General features: G+C 43.4%; 1 protein-coding gene across 2 annotated transcripts in view; it reads right to left on the minus strand.

Annotated features, from left to right (window-relative positions):
• Positions 1-15,424, minus strand: part of LOC116066562 (vacuolar protein sorting-associated protein 13B) — a 353,457-nt gene that overhangs the window by 5,094 nt on the left and 332,939 nt on the right. For both annotated transcript variants that reach the window (XM_031322688.2, XM_031322689.2), the window contains exons 54-64: positions 14,600-14,746; positions 11,996-12,279; positions 11,191-11,318; positions 10,840-11,036; positions 9,050-9,168; positions 6,809-7,244; positions 6,043-6,207; positions 5,203-5,431; positions 3,245-3,421; positions 2,802-2,972; positions 243-419 (exon numbers count right to left, since the gene is read on the minus strand). In XM_031322688.2, the coding sequence (XP_031178548.1) occupies positions 243-419; positions 2,802-2,972; positions 3,245-3,421; positions 5,203-5,431; positions 6,043-6,207; positions 6,809-7,244; positions 9,050-9,168; positions 10,840-11,036; positions 11,191-11,318; positions 11,996-12,279; positions 14,600-14,746 (2,230 nt within the window). The remainder of the gene's footprint in view (positions 1-242; positions 420-2,801; positions 2,973-3,244; positions 3,422-5,202; positions 5,432-6,042; positions 6,208-6,808; positions 7,245-9,049; positions 9,169-10,839; positions 11,037-11,190; positions 11,319-11,995; positions 12,280-14,599; positions 14,747-15,424) is intronic.

Here is a 15,424-nt window from a genome sequence, read left to right on the forward strand (position 1 = left end):
TCATGTCTGTGTTGTTTACAATGAGAATTATGCTCTAATTAAGCTTTCATTTTTCTGTGTTTTGTGTGTTTGTAAACCACAGGAAAATGAATTGGGCCACTATAATAAACAAAACAAATCAAGCTTTAATGACCACCACTTCATTGACTGAAATTGTTTTCTAAAAAATAATCCTGAAACACAACTTTTGAAACTTATAAGGGAAAAAAACATGCTGTCATCTTTGACTTTCCTGAACTTACCGTATCCAGTTTGGGACACCAGTTCAGCTGCTCCTCCAATGGGCTTGGTGAAAACCCCCACAATGCCTTTCCCAACTCCAGTAATGACCCCTCTGGCCTGGCTACCAGCTGAGCTCTGCATGTCCCAGTTCCTTTGGAAGTTCTGCATGGGCTGGTCCACGATGCCTGCTATTGCTCCTGAAAGAAAAAGGGAAAACTTGTCCTTTATTATCGTGCATTGTTCAATAAATACTTAATGAGAGACTTACATTTACAAAATACAGGATGAACACAGAATTCAAGACATCTTTTGAGGACAAAAAGAACGGGTAAGCCCTCTTAGTGATTTTATTTTAGCAATGGGAAACAGAGATAGACATACAGATTTCAAAGTGTCATAAATGGGACTCCCACAGGGATTCAGACATGCTTTTCTGAGCAGCATCTTCTCTGCTGCTCAGAAAACATCTGACCCTTCATTTTATGTATGACACAGATGTTGTGATCGGCAGTGCACATCAGGAATTATAATCCACTGTAACACAGAGAGACGCGAGCAGCTGTTTGGTTTCAGTGACGATATTTACTGCCCTCTGGGTGTTTACTGAGTCCCTGCTGTGCTGTCTCCACTGCTCCGTCTCATGCTAATGCCAATGGACAGCAGATGAAATGTGTGTGGGCAGAACATGTTTCCATACATATCAAGTGACTTGAAGTTAAGTGTTATGTTATCAGTTTAGTGTCTTTTGAGTAGTTAGCTGATAGTGTAAATGCTGACACGTGACGTGAGGGGTGTGTGTGTGTGTGTGTGTGTGTGTGTGTGTGTGTGTGTGTGAGACGCTGATCACTCAGTCATTGGCTGGTGTGTAGATGAGATTGATTGATTTGAGGAGATTGCTTCCACCTGGAAGCAGTGGCAAACGAAAGACTCTGGTGGACCAAACGGAAGGCTGCACACCAGATGTTTCTACACAGAGAACACTACTGAAGACAAAGACACTGAAATACTTTTCTTGTTTTCCCACAGCACATATTTTTTTAATACACCTTTTAAAACCTGAACTACAACAACAAGGAAGAGCGGGGCTGGCCCAGCTGAAATGGCGAGGACGGGAAGCAGCAGCCATCTTCACACCATGCAGTGTCTGGGTGAGTCAGTTTAACACAGCACAAACCCCTCTAGAAGTAGGAAAGACATGCACTCATCCAGGCCAGTTTAGTCTCATTCTCACGTTAAATGCAACACGTAGGGAGAGCGAGACAGGGGGATTAATGTTACCGGCTAGATTAACCTTTAGCAGCTGTGTGTCTTCATTATATGAGCGCAGGTTAGCTTTAGCCCTTTGTAACATAAGGAAAGAGAGATCTTATATTGGGCTTGATGATGAAATAATAAAACTAAATTAAATTTATATTTATTTCTAGTTTCACTATTTGCTGGGATTTATGTACACTATGATTTGTAATAATTATTTATCACAAAACCCTTTATGTTTTCCAAATATCTAAATAACTTTCTACGTTGTGTGACTGAGAACAAAACTGTATTGATGTCCACTGTTTGTCATGTGTGTCATTTCTCATGTAAAACCACTGTGTGTTATTGAAAAGAAGGCTAATTAGTCTACTTGCAGTCTCGCTTTGCCAGACCCTCCTCCAAACTGAAGGAGGGTCTGGCTAGTCCTCACAGCATTCTGGGATGGGAGGAAAACGTGTTCTGGTTTACTGGCATTTCTTTAAACCAATCACAATCATCTTGGGCGGTGCTAAGCACAGGGAAAAGCAGCGGTGCCGCTGCAAAATAGCCTCGTTAAGGAACTTGTTTTGGTGGAACGTGTACGTTCAAAAGTAGTTTTAGTCGTGCAACAGAAAACTCAGATTGGACAGATAGTCTAGCTAGCTGTCTGGATTTACCCTGCAGAGATCTGAGGAGCAGTTAACCATAGTCCTCACAAATCCACCAGAGGTTAGAACGCCAACACAAACGAAGCCCAAGGCAACGGATATCCAGCCTAAATGAGTGAAATCTGGCGGATTTTCCGTCGGCAACGGAGCAATCCCAGAAGTACTCTACTTGAAACCCCTATACAGCCCATGTGAAACCAGAAATGTTGCTTTCTATGAACTTTTATGATTGAAATGTCATCTATAGGCCTAGTGGATGAAATTAAGCTGGGTTGCTTAAAGTTGCAAAGTTACAATTTCTTTTCCTTATTCATCTGCAGTGTCTAGTGTCTTATATTAGTGTATTATGTTAATTACTCAAATTGCCCAAAATGCAACTTTTAGTAACCAAGCTTAATTTCATCCACTAGGCCTATAAATGATATTTCAATCATAAAAGTACATAGGAAACAACATTTCTGGGTCCAAGAAATTTCCAGTGGACTAAAAGTGAAAAAGTGAGTTGCAGGATCAGGAACAGATTAGAACTAAATTCTGATATTTAGAGGGGTCACAAATGGCAAAACTGCAATGTGCTGCTGTATATCTGATTAGAAATCTTGTAAAAATAATGATTGCCTGAGGGGGGTGTGTATCTGTGTGTGTGTGTCTGTGTGCCTGTGTGGCCCCACATACCTAGCAAGCTAATGCCGAGTCGTGACAGCCCCTGCCTCAGTCCGTCCCCGAGGCTCTCTGGTAGCTGGCGTCTCCACTCCTCCTGCCTGGTGTAGTGCTCTTCATCCAGGGACAGGCGGTCCATGTTCCTGGCCAGGCTCGTCGCCAGGTTAGTGATGGACGTCAGTGTGCCTAAAGACAAATGTGACATCTTCATGAGTCACCAAAAATCTCTCCCAAAAACCAAAACTGTTCATCACAAATGTTGCACTAGTCATCAATGCATGATGACACCCTGAATAGAAACAGTGTTTAATAATGTATGTGCTGTATCAGTCTGAGAGAAGACATAAAGTAAGCTATTACTTAATATTATTAGTCCACAAATACAAATGTCTGTGTGGACATAGATTAACATTTTGCTGCTGTAAAAAGAGCACAAATGTTATGAACATCTGTGTTACCTTTTGAGATATGTTTGACGAAGGAGGTGGTCCCTCTGGACACCCCGCTGACGAAGGCTCCAGGCCCGCGTGTCAGACCCTCATATGGCAGCCGGAAAAAGTCGGACACGCCGTTACCGATACTCCGCACCAGGCTGGCAGGACTGCCCAGGATATCCAAAGATCCCACCACCCAACCTGCACAGGATATGTCAAATAATACTTGTTATATCATCATAATTAATCATAATCTTTTCTTTTTTTCTGTTTAGCTTTACAAGAACAACTTGGACTGGAAGCAAATATTTAAACAAATAAACTGTATTATGTTTGGTGGTAGTCACAATGGTGTTATAATACACACAATTTACAGAACTGACACATTATATAATCCCACGGTAATTTTTTAGAAAAAAAAATGGGTTTTGTATTCACCAGTACATCTGGAACACCTGCTCTTAAGAGAAACATTCCACATACTGTACAAGCCTCTTGAGTAAACTTTCTCTATCCTCTACTTGCCAAAAGCGGTTTAGAGTGAGAGGCTCTCCCCAATCTAAACATTTTACAGCATAACGTACAAAATGTTTTTACGTCAAGATTATATGGTCAGCATTGGGTTCATTCTATCAGAATTCTTTTCTCAACAATACAAAGATTCACAAAAGCATTCACACATACACTCATGCACACAGACATACACACTCCTGCATGAAATCATACATGTGCCACGGTCAGATTTACAGCCTCCTACTATCTCACCTCATCTCTCTCATTCAACCATAGAGTCCCCTTCAGATGGCACGGCTCAGTGATATTTATGCCCTGACAATTGCATCTCAAAAATCAAATAGCCATTTCTCAAGACGCCGACCCCGCTCTGCTCTTATTCTCCGTCAATTTGCACTTGAGTGATGGACTCTAATGGTAGGAAACCAACTCCAGTGGGGCCTAGTGGTCATTTCTGCTTCAAATGGTCTCCCAGTTGTGGTTTTGGTAAAGCATAAAGTCCTGACAGGAGCTGATGTTTACAGGGTTGAGTCATGCTTTTAAACACACACACACACACACACACACACACACACACACACACACACACACACACACACACACACACACACACACACGTGTATGCATAGCTAGTGTACGCCTTTTAGTACCCATATATCCATAAGTCTTTGCGTGTGTACGTGCACGGATTTATGCCGGTGGGTGTACGTGTGACTGTAATACCGTACATCCTAATACTAATCAGTCCCAGAATGCAATGCTTCCCGGTGCCCCACACTCCACGATGACTCAAGGAGAGGTGACGTGTTGAAATACGAGCAGAAATGAGGGCTCTAACGAGAGACAGCGGGAAGGAAGTGTTCGTCCAGAAGGGTGATTTCTGATGTGGAAATGACTGGCTTAAACCAGAACATGTGTGGAGGCTTTGACTAGACAGGAGGACAACGCAGGAGAGAGGCACGGAGCCTTTATGGGGACTGAAAAGTCAGACTCTGTCATCCACAGATTATCCATAACGTACTGCCTAAACGTGAGTCATCAGTTAAACCGTGTGATAAAACAGTAAATTATGAGAGAATCTAAATCTTTTTCAAACCTTCAGTGATTCAGATTTTACTTCCTGGAGCTCTACAGTTTTACTGCACTTTCTGCCACAAAGCAACTTTCCTTTCAAAGGTCAACTCTAGACCTAGTGTGAATAAATTGTGAAATTTCTCACTTGAGCACACATCCTGTTATTCTTCTGTCCATATTTGCCTTAACTGAGTGCATACTATTAATGGATTCGAGTGTGAGCCTATCTGAGACAGATTGTAAATCTGAAAAGAAATCAGTCTTGTGTCAATATATATTGTATGAAACACAAGACAGCTTGAAGGACCATTTGTTTTATAGTGATGTGGCAGCAGGTAGATAAGAGGCATTTGTGAAAGAAAGAAGTTGTGCGACTCCCTCCGTCCACTACCTACCAGCTCTGAAGAGGGCTCCAGCAGCATAGTGCATGGCCAGAGCGTGGACTAGCTGCCTGGCCGTGGTGCACAGCGGCCCTCTCTCAAACAGGGAGAAGGAGAGAGGAGTGTGGTCTGAAGCGATGTACAACTTCAGGGAGGCGTGGATGCTGACCAGCAGGTTGACTGGCTGGATGGTCAGCCTTTGCAGGCGCACAGGGTGGACCAACGCCTGCACCGACTGAAGCACCTGGAAGACGTGTGCTAGTTTTAGTACTGACAAGAGAGAGTAATGACCACAAGTAATACTAATGATTACAGCATCTTGTGATATGCAGCACTGACACAAGTTGCTTTATTGGACTAGGTAATAATGGCTGAATTAATTATTATACAATATTACACGGCTTGGTGGAATACTTGATTCTGATTGGCCAATCACGGCATTCTGCGGTCTGCTATTTCTGTATAACAGACCGTTACTGAGTAAAACAGTTCACAGACTCTGGTCTCTGGACCATTTCTAACCCTCCTGTTGTCCTTGGGTCAATTTGACCCATTTTCAAAGTTTCTACACCAGAAATTTGGGATTCTTTCAACAAAATTTCCCAAACACGGATGGTTCCATACAACGAAAACGTCTAAAAAAGGCTTAATTATCAATTTGTACCCAGGAGGACAACAAGTTCAATGGTTGACGGGAAGACAACATGAGGGTTGGATCAATAAAATGGTATTTTATTAAGTATTTGCTGATAACCATAATGCTGCTTCCTGTCTGTCTGACCCGAGGTGAATGCACCACTGTAGCAATTATGGAATGAGAATGCAGTGACTAAAACCATGTTATGAATAGTGCACCTGTTCAGGGAGGCTGGGCGCTGATCCAGGCTCTCGACTCCTCCGGGTCTCTGCTGTGGCTGAGGCCATGGCGCTGTCAGGGATGTAGGTGTGGAACAGGGTCTTAATGTAGTAAACAAAGGTGTCTTCAACATAGACTCTGGCAGGCTGGAGCTGAAAGGTGATCTGAGGATAAAACACAGAAAGCTTTTATGAAAACTGTTAACTCATGATTGTTATGAAAGCATTTTAACCAATACTTTTCCATGACTTTTTGGCAAATTTCCATGACTATGTATTCCTGAAAATGTCAGTCGACATTATACAATAAGAATAAAAATCTGTGTTAAAGTTTACCCTCAGAGGTTTTACAATAAAATGAATGACAATGTATGTGGTTCATAGTGGGAGTCGTAACATCGCGCCCCGAATAGAACGGTGAGGTTAGGACGACGTGAAAATACATTTATTAATCACATTATTATGCTGTGTTAAAAAAATATTCCATGACTTTTCCAAAACTTTCTGGGTCTTTTAATGTTTCCAAAACCTTTCCAGGCCTGGAATTTGCATTTTTCAAATTCCAAATCTTTTCCAGGTTTTTTCAAAATGTAAAAAACTGATTTGGATACACCGGTTTACCCTGTCTCTCTAAGAGGAATTGTCCTTTTTGTCATCAACACTCAGGTCTCCCTTGCAAAAGAGAATTAAATGAAGGCTATAGTAATGTGCACCTTCTACTGTAATGTAGAATTTGGAAAAACAATGACAGAAGAATGAATCCAACCTCCTCTGCAGTGCATCTGTCCCCAGCCAGCCTCATCCTCAGCTGCAGGAAACAAGAGTGTTTAAACTCCTCCAGGGATTCTGGAGACTCAGTGGGGTTGGCGTCACTGCTCCACGGACCCCCAAGCTCAGCTCCCCCCCCTCGCTGATCCTGGCACAGCAGCACGGGGAAGTGGAAACTCGCTCGGTTGAACAGCTGGTTGTCTACTTGCAGACTGGAGCAGTAGACCTCGATCAGAGAGGCGTCGGGCATCAGAGGGGAGTCAGGGTCACCTGCCAGCTCGGGGGGCAGGGAGGGTGGTGCTGGAGCCAGGCTGAGGAACAGCTTGGTCAGCGTGAGTCTGAGCAGCTCCACAGATCCTGAGGGATTGGTGATGTCATCACTCAGCACCACACTGGCTTCACTGAGGAGGACTCTACAGGACAGCTTAGAAGACCTGAAACAAAACAGAAGTTATTAATGTGAAACTATTATATAGTGACATATTAACAATGTAAGGAGACAATTAGATTGTCATATGTTTAAGGGGTATTTTCGCTATTCTTCAACCTGGACCCTATTTTTCCATGCATTTGTGTCTAAGTAGTCTATATCCATGACGTTCCACTTCCGGAATTGCTCCGGTGCTGCCAGAAATTCCGCCGGATGTCACTCTTTTCGGCCGGTACCTTCCACTTTCTTTGTGTAATTCTAAACTCTGGTGGATTTGTGAGGACTATGGTTAACTGCTCCTCAGATCTCTGCAGGGTAAATCCAGACAGCTAGCTAGACTATCTGTCCAATCTGAGTTTTCTGTTGCACGACTAAAACTACTTTTGAACGTACACATGTTCCACCAAAACAAGTTCCTTCCTGAGGCTATTTTGCAGCAGCACGGTGGCTCCGTGCAGCACTTAGCACCGCCCAAGACCATTGTGATTGGTTTAAAGAAATGCCAATAAACCAGAGCACGTTTTTCTCCCATCGAGGAATGCTGTGTGGACTAGCCAGACCCTCCTCCGCAGTGCTGTGGAAGAAGGTCTGGCAATGCGAGACTAATGTCTAAATGACTAATGTGAACAAAAATCTTTGAAATTGGTCAAGTGTTGTTGTTTATATTGTGGGGAGGGAGAAGTTCCAGGGAGTAGAGGCAGCATAGCTTTGTGTTGTCTAAAAGATTGTCTAACTTGTGCCAACGAAATGTCAAGCTACACTTTTATAGACGTTACCCTTGGATATGGACAAGCTGAAGTTGATGCTAGTTGTGCAACAGCTACAAATGGATCCCAACACTCCGGTCCATAAACTGCGCCTTGCAGACCATTGGGTCTGCAGTGACCATTTTGAGTGTGGATGACCAATGCCAGCCAAAGAGGAGAAGAAATCCTAAACCAGAGCACATTTACCTAAAGAGAAACGCTGCTCCAAGAGTGGAGAGCTGCAGAGCCGAGGTAAGCTAATGCCATTAGCTAAAGTTACAGCTTTGACCTGGCATCAGTAAGTTACACAGGAAAGCATGGCAGGACAACTGCAACTTCTCCATCTTCCCATAATGTAGCCTGTCTGTCAGTGGCAAAAAGCGCTGCTGGTTACAGCGTTCTTGCTCAATACTGGACCGATTTTAAAGATTTTTGTTCACATTAGTCACTTAGACACAAATGCATGGAAAAATAGGGTTGGATCGAGGTTGAAAAATATCGAAATTGGCCTTTATTACTGTCTAATAGAGAAAACAAACATCTCCATCTCAGACATTACTTGAATCTTAAGTAGGTGTGTTATGATTCAGATGATTTGTAGAGCATAAAGAGAGACTAAACTCATTGGTAATGTTTCATGAATTTCCTACCACCAGAACAAAGATCATTGTCTGACCCAATTTGCTTACATTTACCTAATATGTAATTATAGTAATTTCCTGTTTTTGCCAAAATGAAAAAGCAGCCGTTGATGTAATGGAATAAAGCTGTAATACTATGTTCTACTGTACTAATTTCACTGATGACAACACAAGGAGGTTTTATTGCCCTCCTGTGGTGCAAATGATGCCTGTTTCTTCATGTTTGGAGTCTAGTAACAACTGCTGCATGAAAACATTGCTGTTAACAATAATCATAAAGCAATTTTTAGTGGACACAATCAAAGTCACACGGGTAGATACCTGGAGGGTTAGGAAGAACAATATGCACGGATAATTTCTTTGGGCTCAAATATGTAGGGAGCATAAAACAACAACAATAAAAACTGCCTGTGCACACATACCTGCTGTGCTGGTTGATCACAGCGTCCATGCTGCCCTCTGGTGCCAGAAACAGAACCAGGGTGCCTTTCTCACACACCACGTCTATGTAGAGACAGCCAAAGCCTGGCAGGAACACCACCTAAGCAACAACAGAACACAGATCTGTGATGAGATAGATCACTCTTTGTGTGTGTGTGTGTGTGTGTGTGTGTGTGTGTGTGTGTGTGTGTGTGCGTGTGTTTCAGAGCATAAATGTGTCTGACTTTAACCTCCACCACTCCAGGTTTAGAGTGATCAGCCCCTCGAAAAGGAAGTAGATCCCCAGTGAACGTGTCGCTGAGCAGTCATAACAAGTCCAGCCTTTGACCTCTCACCCCTCCCACACAGGTCAGACACAGAGCTCACAGTAACCAGAGATACACAGCCTCAACCTCAACCCCAACCTGCAGCTGGCTAGACACAACACCAAACATTACACACACACTGCTCCTTAACATCTTACTAACCCCACACTACTACTCTGACCTAACCAAAAATACTGACTGGCTAGCTACTTAATAGCAGTGGAAGGATGGACAGATAGACACACGGACAGACGCACACACACATGGACAGACGCACGCACACATGGACAGACGCACGCACACATGGACAGACGCACGCATGCGCACACACGCGCACACACACACACACACACACATGCTAAAGCTACTAATTTGCTGTTGTAAAGTGTTGAAAAACTGTTGATCTATAGCATTCACGTAACAGTGTAGACATGCAAAATATGGCATTTTTATACTATATACTGTATATGAGAAACACTATATTGTCATACAGGATGGAAAAGATTTTTCTCCAAATATAAAGCTAGTTTTATGAGTTAAAGGGGATTACATCCTGTCATCATGTATCTGGCTGTTATTAGTCACTTAATTAAAAACATCAACTATAAGCCTGTGATGTGGCTATTCTCCTTAGTCCTGCTGAAGCATGACAAACCCGGGCTCCACCTAACTGCCAATTCAGCCAAATCAGTGGGAGCTGTCACAACATCAGTAGTCATTAAGAAAGTAAGATCTCATAACGAGCGCTTGAGGGCAATCTTTGTGTTGAAATGACAAGTGCAGATGAGATTTCTCCAATTTTGAGAAGAGGGATGATGAGAAAAAAGAAATATTCCTACACAAACTCATTAAAATCAAAAGGGAAATATACTGTGTATGTGTTGTGTGTGTGTGTGTGTGTGTGTGCGTGTGTGTGTGTGTAGCTAAATGACATGTAATGAGGTGTGACGTCCCCTCATACCTGAGACAAAATCCTGCCTACATAAGTGGCCTACGCTGTTGTGAGGATTTATACTTATGCACTGGTGCACACTGCCTGCTTCTAGCGTATCTCTTTAAGAGAATAGCAGAGGCGGTGTGTGTGTGTGTGTGTGTGTGTGTGTGTGTGTGTGTGTGTGTGTGTGTGTGTGTGTGTGTGTGTGTGGCACAGCAGGAAAAGTTCATGTTGTTCACAGTGAAGGAGAACCCGGAAATAAGTAGGAGGAAATGTGATGCTACCAAGCCACTGCCAGTTGGGACACAGAGACACTGATACAGATACACAGAAATATGATTCATAATAATTATAGCAGTTGGCATGATGCACCGTGGCACTTATAGTAACAATAAAGATAAAAGAACTATGCATAGAAATATTAGTTGTAGCAGTGCAGGGCATTGAGCAGGACCACGGCAGCAGCTGACAGTGCAGGGCGAGATACGGCTTACGGCGTAGATTTAACGTAGAGCCATAAATCAGGCTTCACCTGAGTTCCAGGGCAGTTGATATCTATGGGGTCAGTCCAGTCGGTGGAGCCGTGGTCTGAGGTGGTTTTCAACAGCAGTGTGGGCAGCATCTCTTTCTGCCTGCACTCGGGGAAACTGGAAAAGTGATGGTAGAGCTCGTGGTGCAGGGAGCAATTAGGAGGCAGAGGACGGCAGTAAACCTCAGTCTTTGGAGTTTCTATTCGAAGATAAGAGGAAAAAGTATAAAACAATATTAGTAAATAGTATACTGGTAGTAGTAGAATGAGAGGAGAAGGGAGGGATAGGATGAAATGAGAGGAGAGGTACAGAGAAGATAGGAAAAATGTCCAGTCGGGCCTTTCCCTTCCTACCTTTGACAGTTTCCTTCAGCAGCAGTGGGATAGGACACTTGTTGTGGATCAGCATCCGAGGACAGGGGTCCTCATTCAGGGTGATGTATGTCACCCCAAGGTGTTCCTGATATGTCAGTACTATGACTCTGCAGAACACAAATAACAACAAGGCCATAATTAAACTGTCCACAGACAGATCATGTCCCAACCCCTTCTAACCACACACAAATAAGAGCTCACACACCCACCAACATGTCAAACGTCACATTACTGCTATGTCTATTTGTAAATCTCTGAGGTGCACCCATGGGCAGAGCCCTAACTGAAGCTAGGCGTTGACACACTGTCACTCTGTGTGTGTCCATATTTGTATTTCAATTTAATTATGTGTGTTTGGCTGCAGATATGTTGCAATTACACACAGTAAATGAGAAACAAGCTGGCCAAGTGTGAAGAAAAATGCGATATGCTCATTGGTCTGTGTACTGTATGTAGCCTGTGTTTTTTGTAATTGAAAGATGAAATTCCTTTTACTTGGGCTAAAATGAAAATATAGGCTGCATGAAAAGAAAGAGAAAAAGAAATTAAGTAAGACAAAGAAAAGACATGAGATAGACTGTGAGGTTTCAATTTTACAAGACAAGCAGAGAGACTGACAGTGGAAATGTTGAGGGCATTTCTCCTTTTGCGTCAGCTGTTTATTAACAAGCTGTGACGAGCAACAGTACCTCCCGGCTTTATGTCCTGTGCCAGCCGGGGTTCGGTACCCTGCTCTAAATGGACTGTCACAGCCAGCAAACCACGGATGCTCCGTTTCACCCACCTGCTGCTCAGGCCACCCCCAGAGTCTGGTTCCCCAGGAACAGACAAACTCTGCCTGGGGAAGTCTGGTTGGATGGGAGCGGGGAGGCTCCATGCTGCAGATCCAACTCCACCATCATGCCTGGGAAATAAGCTGAAGAGCATGTGTCTGAGCGGGAGGGGAAACACCGTTCCCTGGACACTGGTTTGGAGGAGGTCCCAGCATGGCACAGAGCAGGGTTTGGCCAGGGACGAATCTTCAGTGGGAGCCAGGCTGAACAGTGCTGTCTCTGGTATCTCACAGGCCTGAGGAGAGCACACGATATAAATGTGATGAAAAGAAGAGATGGGAAGAAAGTAAAGGAGGAGAGGAAAAGAAAAAGGCACGGAAGAGATGAAAGGATATGTGGAGAGAAGAGAGAAAAAGAAAGAAAAGGAGTGGAGAGGGAAGAAAAAAGGGGGAGGCAAAATAAAAGAAAATAAGCACATGATGAAGGAAAAACAGAAAAGCAAAAAAAGATGGAAGAGAAAAAAAGAATTGAAGTAAGGAAAGCAAATGAGAATAAAAGACATAAATAAAGTGGGTAGGGGAAAAAGTGGACAAACGCGTCAGAAAAGGACATGAGATGGTACATTAAGAAAGAAATACAGAGAGCAAAGAAGATGCAAGTGATTACAACAAAAGATACATGGTGAAACCACATTGTTATTGTACTTTCTTCTCTCTCCCACTGAGCTTAGTGCTAAATTGGTAGCAGAGAAGCCCTGCTGTGCTGGTTTAGCAGCCAGTGAGCGGCGAGTAGTTGAGGACTACAGGGATTAGGCACTAAGCATGATGAATAGACCAACTAGAAAGGCATTCCTCGCCTTGTTTGTGGTCTGTGTTATTGTTAAGCCCATCGCCCGCTATTTAGTTTTTTTTCTCAAAAACATTTTTTTTTCAGTCAATTAGTGGCAACTGGCAAGCTTTGCCATCCTTCTTTAAGAGGATCTGAAGGCTCGTTAAATGACATCACTACATTGTTGCTCTCTTTGGGGACAAGCAGCAGATGAAAGCGAGAAGGGAAACCTGCATCCAATTCTGGGTGTTTGTCAAATGTCCCAATGAAGTGCCATAGCCACATGGTGAAAACGGCAGAGGGAGAGAGGGGGAGCAGCATGATCTGATGGAAAACGGCTTGCTACGTCCGAGCAATGTGTATGTGTGGCAGTGCTGGGGTGGAAGTGTGTGTGTGTGTGTGTGTGAGTAATGTGCATGGGGAATTTACTGTATGTGTGAAGCCTCAGTAACTTCAGCGGGACAGGACAGACATGATGCAGGGGCCATACACATTTATGAACACACACACACACACACACACATTATGCTTATGAGGTAGCAGTGAGGAATTGAAGCTGTGGACCCAGAAATTACACTATTTCATTGTGTTTTAAAAAGCTGGAGCTACACTGGATGATGAGGAGTGGGACAGAATCAGTAGGAAAGACACACCAAATGTGTCTAAGATGTAAGACAGAGGACGGCCAATTACTTTATGTCCTATGGTCCTGCGATAAGGTCCAGTAATTTTGGACCGGGATACATAAAAACCTATGTCGGATTGCAGGGACCCAGGTTCCATTCAGCCCAAGATTATTTGTTCTGGGAGATGGGTCAATCCTAAGCGGGACAGATAAGCACATAAGGCCGGCTACACACTCTGTCTTTTGCATGTCTTTGCACACCAGAAACGTGTCTGACGCGGCGCTGCTGCTGCTAGCCTTGTCTGTACACATGTATGTTTCCCATGGATTTACTGCACTCAAGCAGTAGTACTTGTACTTCATGTTAAACATAAATATATACTGATTTGATAACAGCAAAGACAACGTCGGCAGTACTGACGGCAAAATAGGCTACAGAAAATTTCGTTCTGTATTGACAGGTGCAATATTTGAAAATTGATTTTTTTTTTTTATTACATTTATATCTGCATTTATGTCAAAACCTAGAGACTTTCAAACATCAACATGTCATTTATTAATATGTATTTGTGTCAAAATGACATATAAACATATTTTCCTATTCTATTTTGCCTGGAAATGCTTCCAACACGCTTGCGTGTTGCATGAAAAATAGGCGTTGATCCTATTTCTAGCATGCACGCGTTTTCGGCGCGGCTCGAGCCACGCCTGACACGTGGGTGTCACGCAGGCAGTGTGCAAGCTCTAACCTGTTACCATGGGAGCCGAAATAAAAACGGACACGCCACGCAGCTGACATGCTCACGCCACGCAGGCAGTGTGTAGCCAGCCTAAGAAGCTGGGTCCAGACTAGTTAATGATAGCCAGACAGATTATTTTAAGGGGATGGAGGAATGAAGGGGTGCCGTCAATTCAGGAGTGAACTTTTGAGATGGCTAGGGTGACGCGCTCTATTTTGTTATTATTTTGTTGTATGGTCTTGAATATTGTAATTACTCTGTCATCTTTTCTTGACGAAGGGTTTGAGTTACATTGCTGAGGTCTACTTATTGCATGTTTGTGTGCATGGTAGGTTGAAAACAGAGTGTGATTCAGAGAAACCCTCAGTTCAGTGCACAGTGAGAGGAGAGAGAGTGTTTATGTGACTGTTTATGGACATTACCTGGTCATCAGTTCCAAGAGCATGGTCAGTCAGCAGAGGCCTGTACTGAATCATGTACGGAGTGTTGTTGACAAGAATTGTTCTGTCCTCTATCTGTAGGATCTGGATGCCGTGTCTCACCACAGACGACACGCAGAACTGACACAGCTACAGAGGAAACAACAGACATTCCTTGAGAAATCTGGACATTGGCCTCTTGTGGTGAGACACAGAGTCGTTGCCGTAATTAAAATACACATTTCAAAAAAGGTTTTCAGTAAACTACATTATAATGAACATTTTCATTGTGCCCACCATAGCTTTAATGAAAAAGTAACTTTCCAAATCCAATGACATTTAAAGCTATAATATGTAGTTTCTGTCTCCCCAATGAGGAATTCTAGGACGACAACAAAACTGTCGGCGCGTCCACATGATACAAACCTTCTGTGATCGCGCACCACCCCCACCCCTCCTCCACACAGTTGCATGTAACTAAGGAGAACATGGAGGATTCATAAAACATGATGGACTCTTCGCTTGATTTTCTGCACACACAACACAATCTTCTGAACAGCCATACTGAGAAATACAGAGAGAGTTGTGTGGAGCTGATTTCTCCATATCGCCCAGCCCTAGCTTTTTTTAATTTTTATTTAACCTTTATTTATTCACGGGAGGTTCACTGAGAGGCAGCCTCTCTTTTGCAGGAACGCCCTGATCACATTCACACGGTTACACATTCACACCTGGAAGCTGCCCAGCAGCAACCTCCCGGTCACAAGCTCTCTTCTCTAACCTCTAGGCCACCACTGCCCCAAAGCTTGAATGTAGTCTCACTTTGCC

Source organism: Sander lucioperca, chromosome 10, assembly GCF_008315115.2.
Source record: "Sander lucioperca isolate FBNREF2018 chromosome 10, SLUC_FBN_1.2, whole genome shotgun sequence".
NCBI classification, from domain to species: Eukaryota; Metazoa; Chordata; class Actinopteri; order Perciformes; family Percidae; genus Sander; species Sander lucioperca.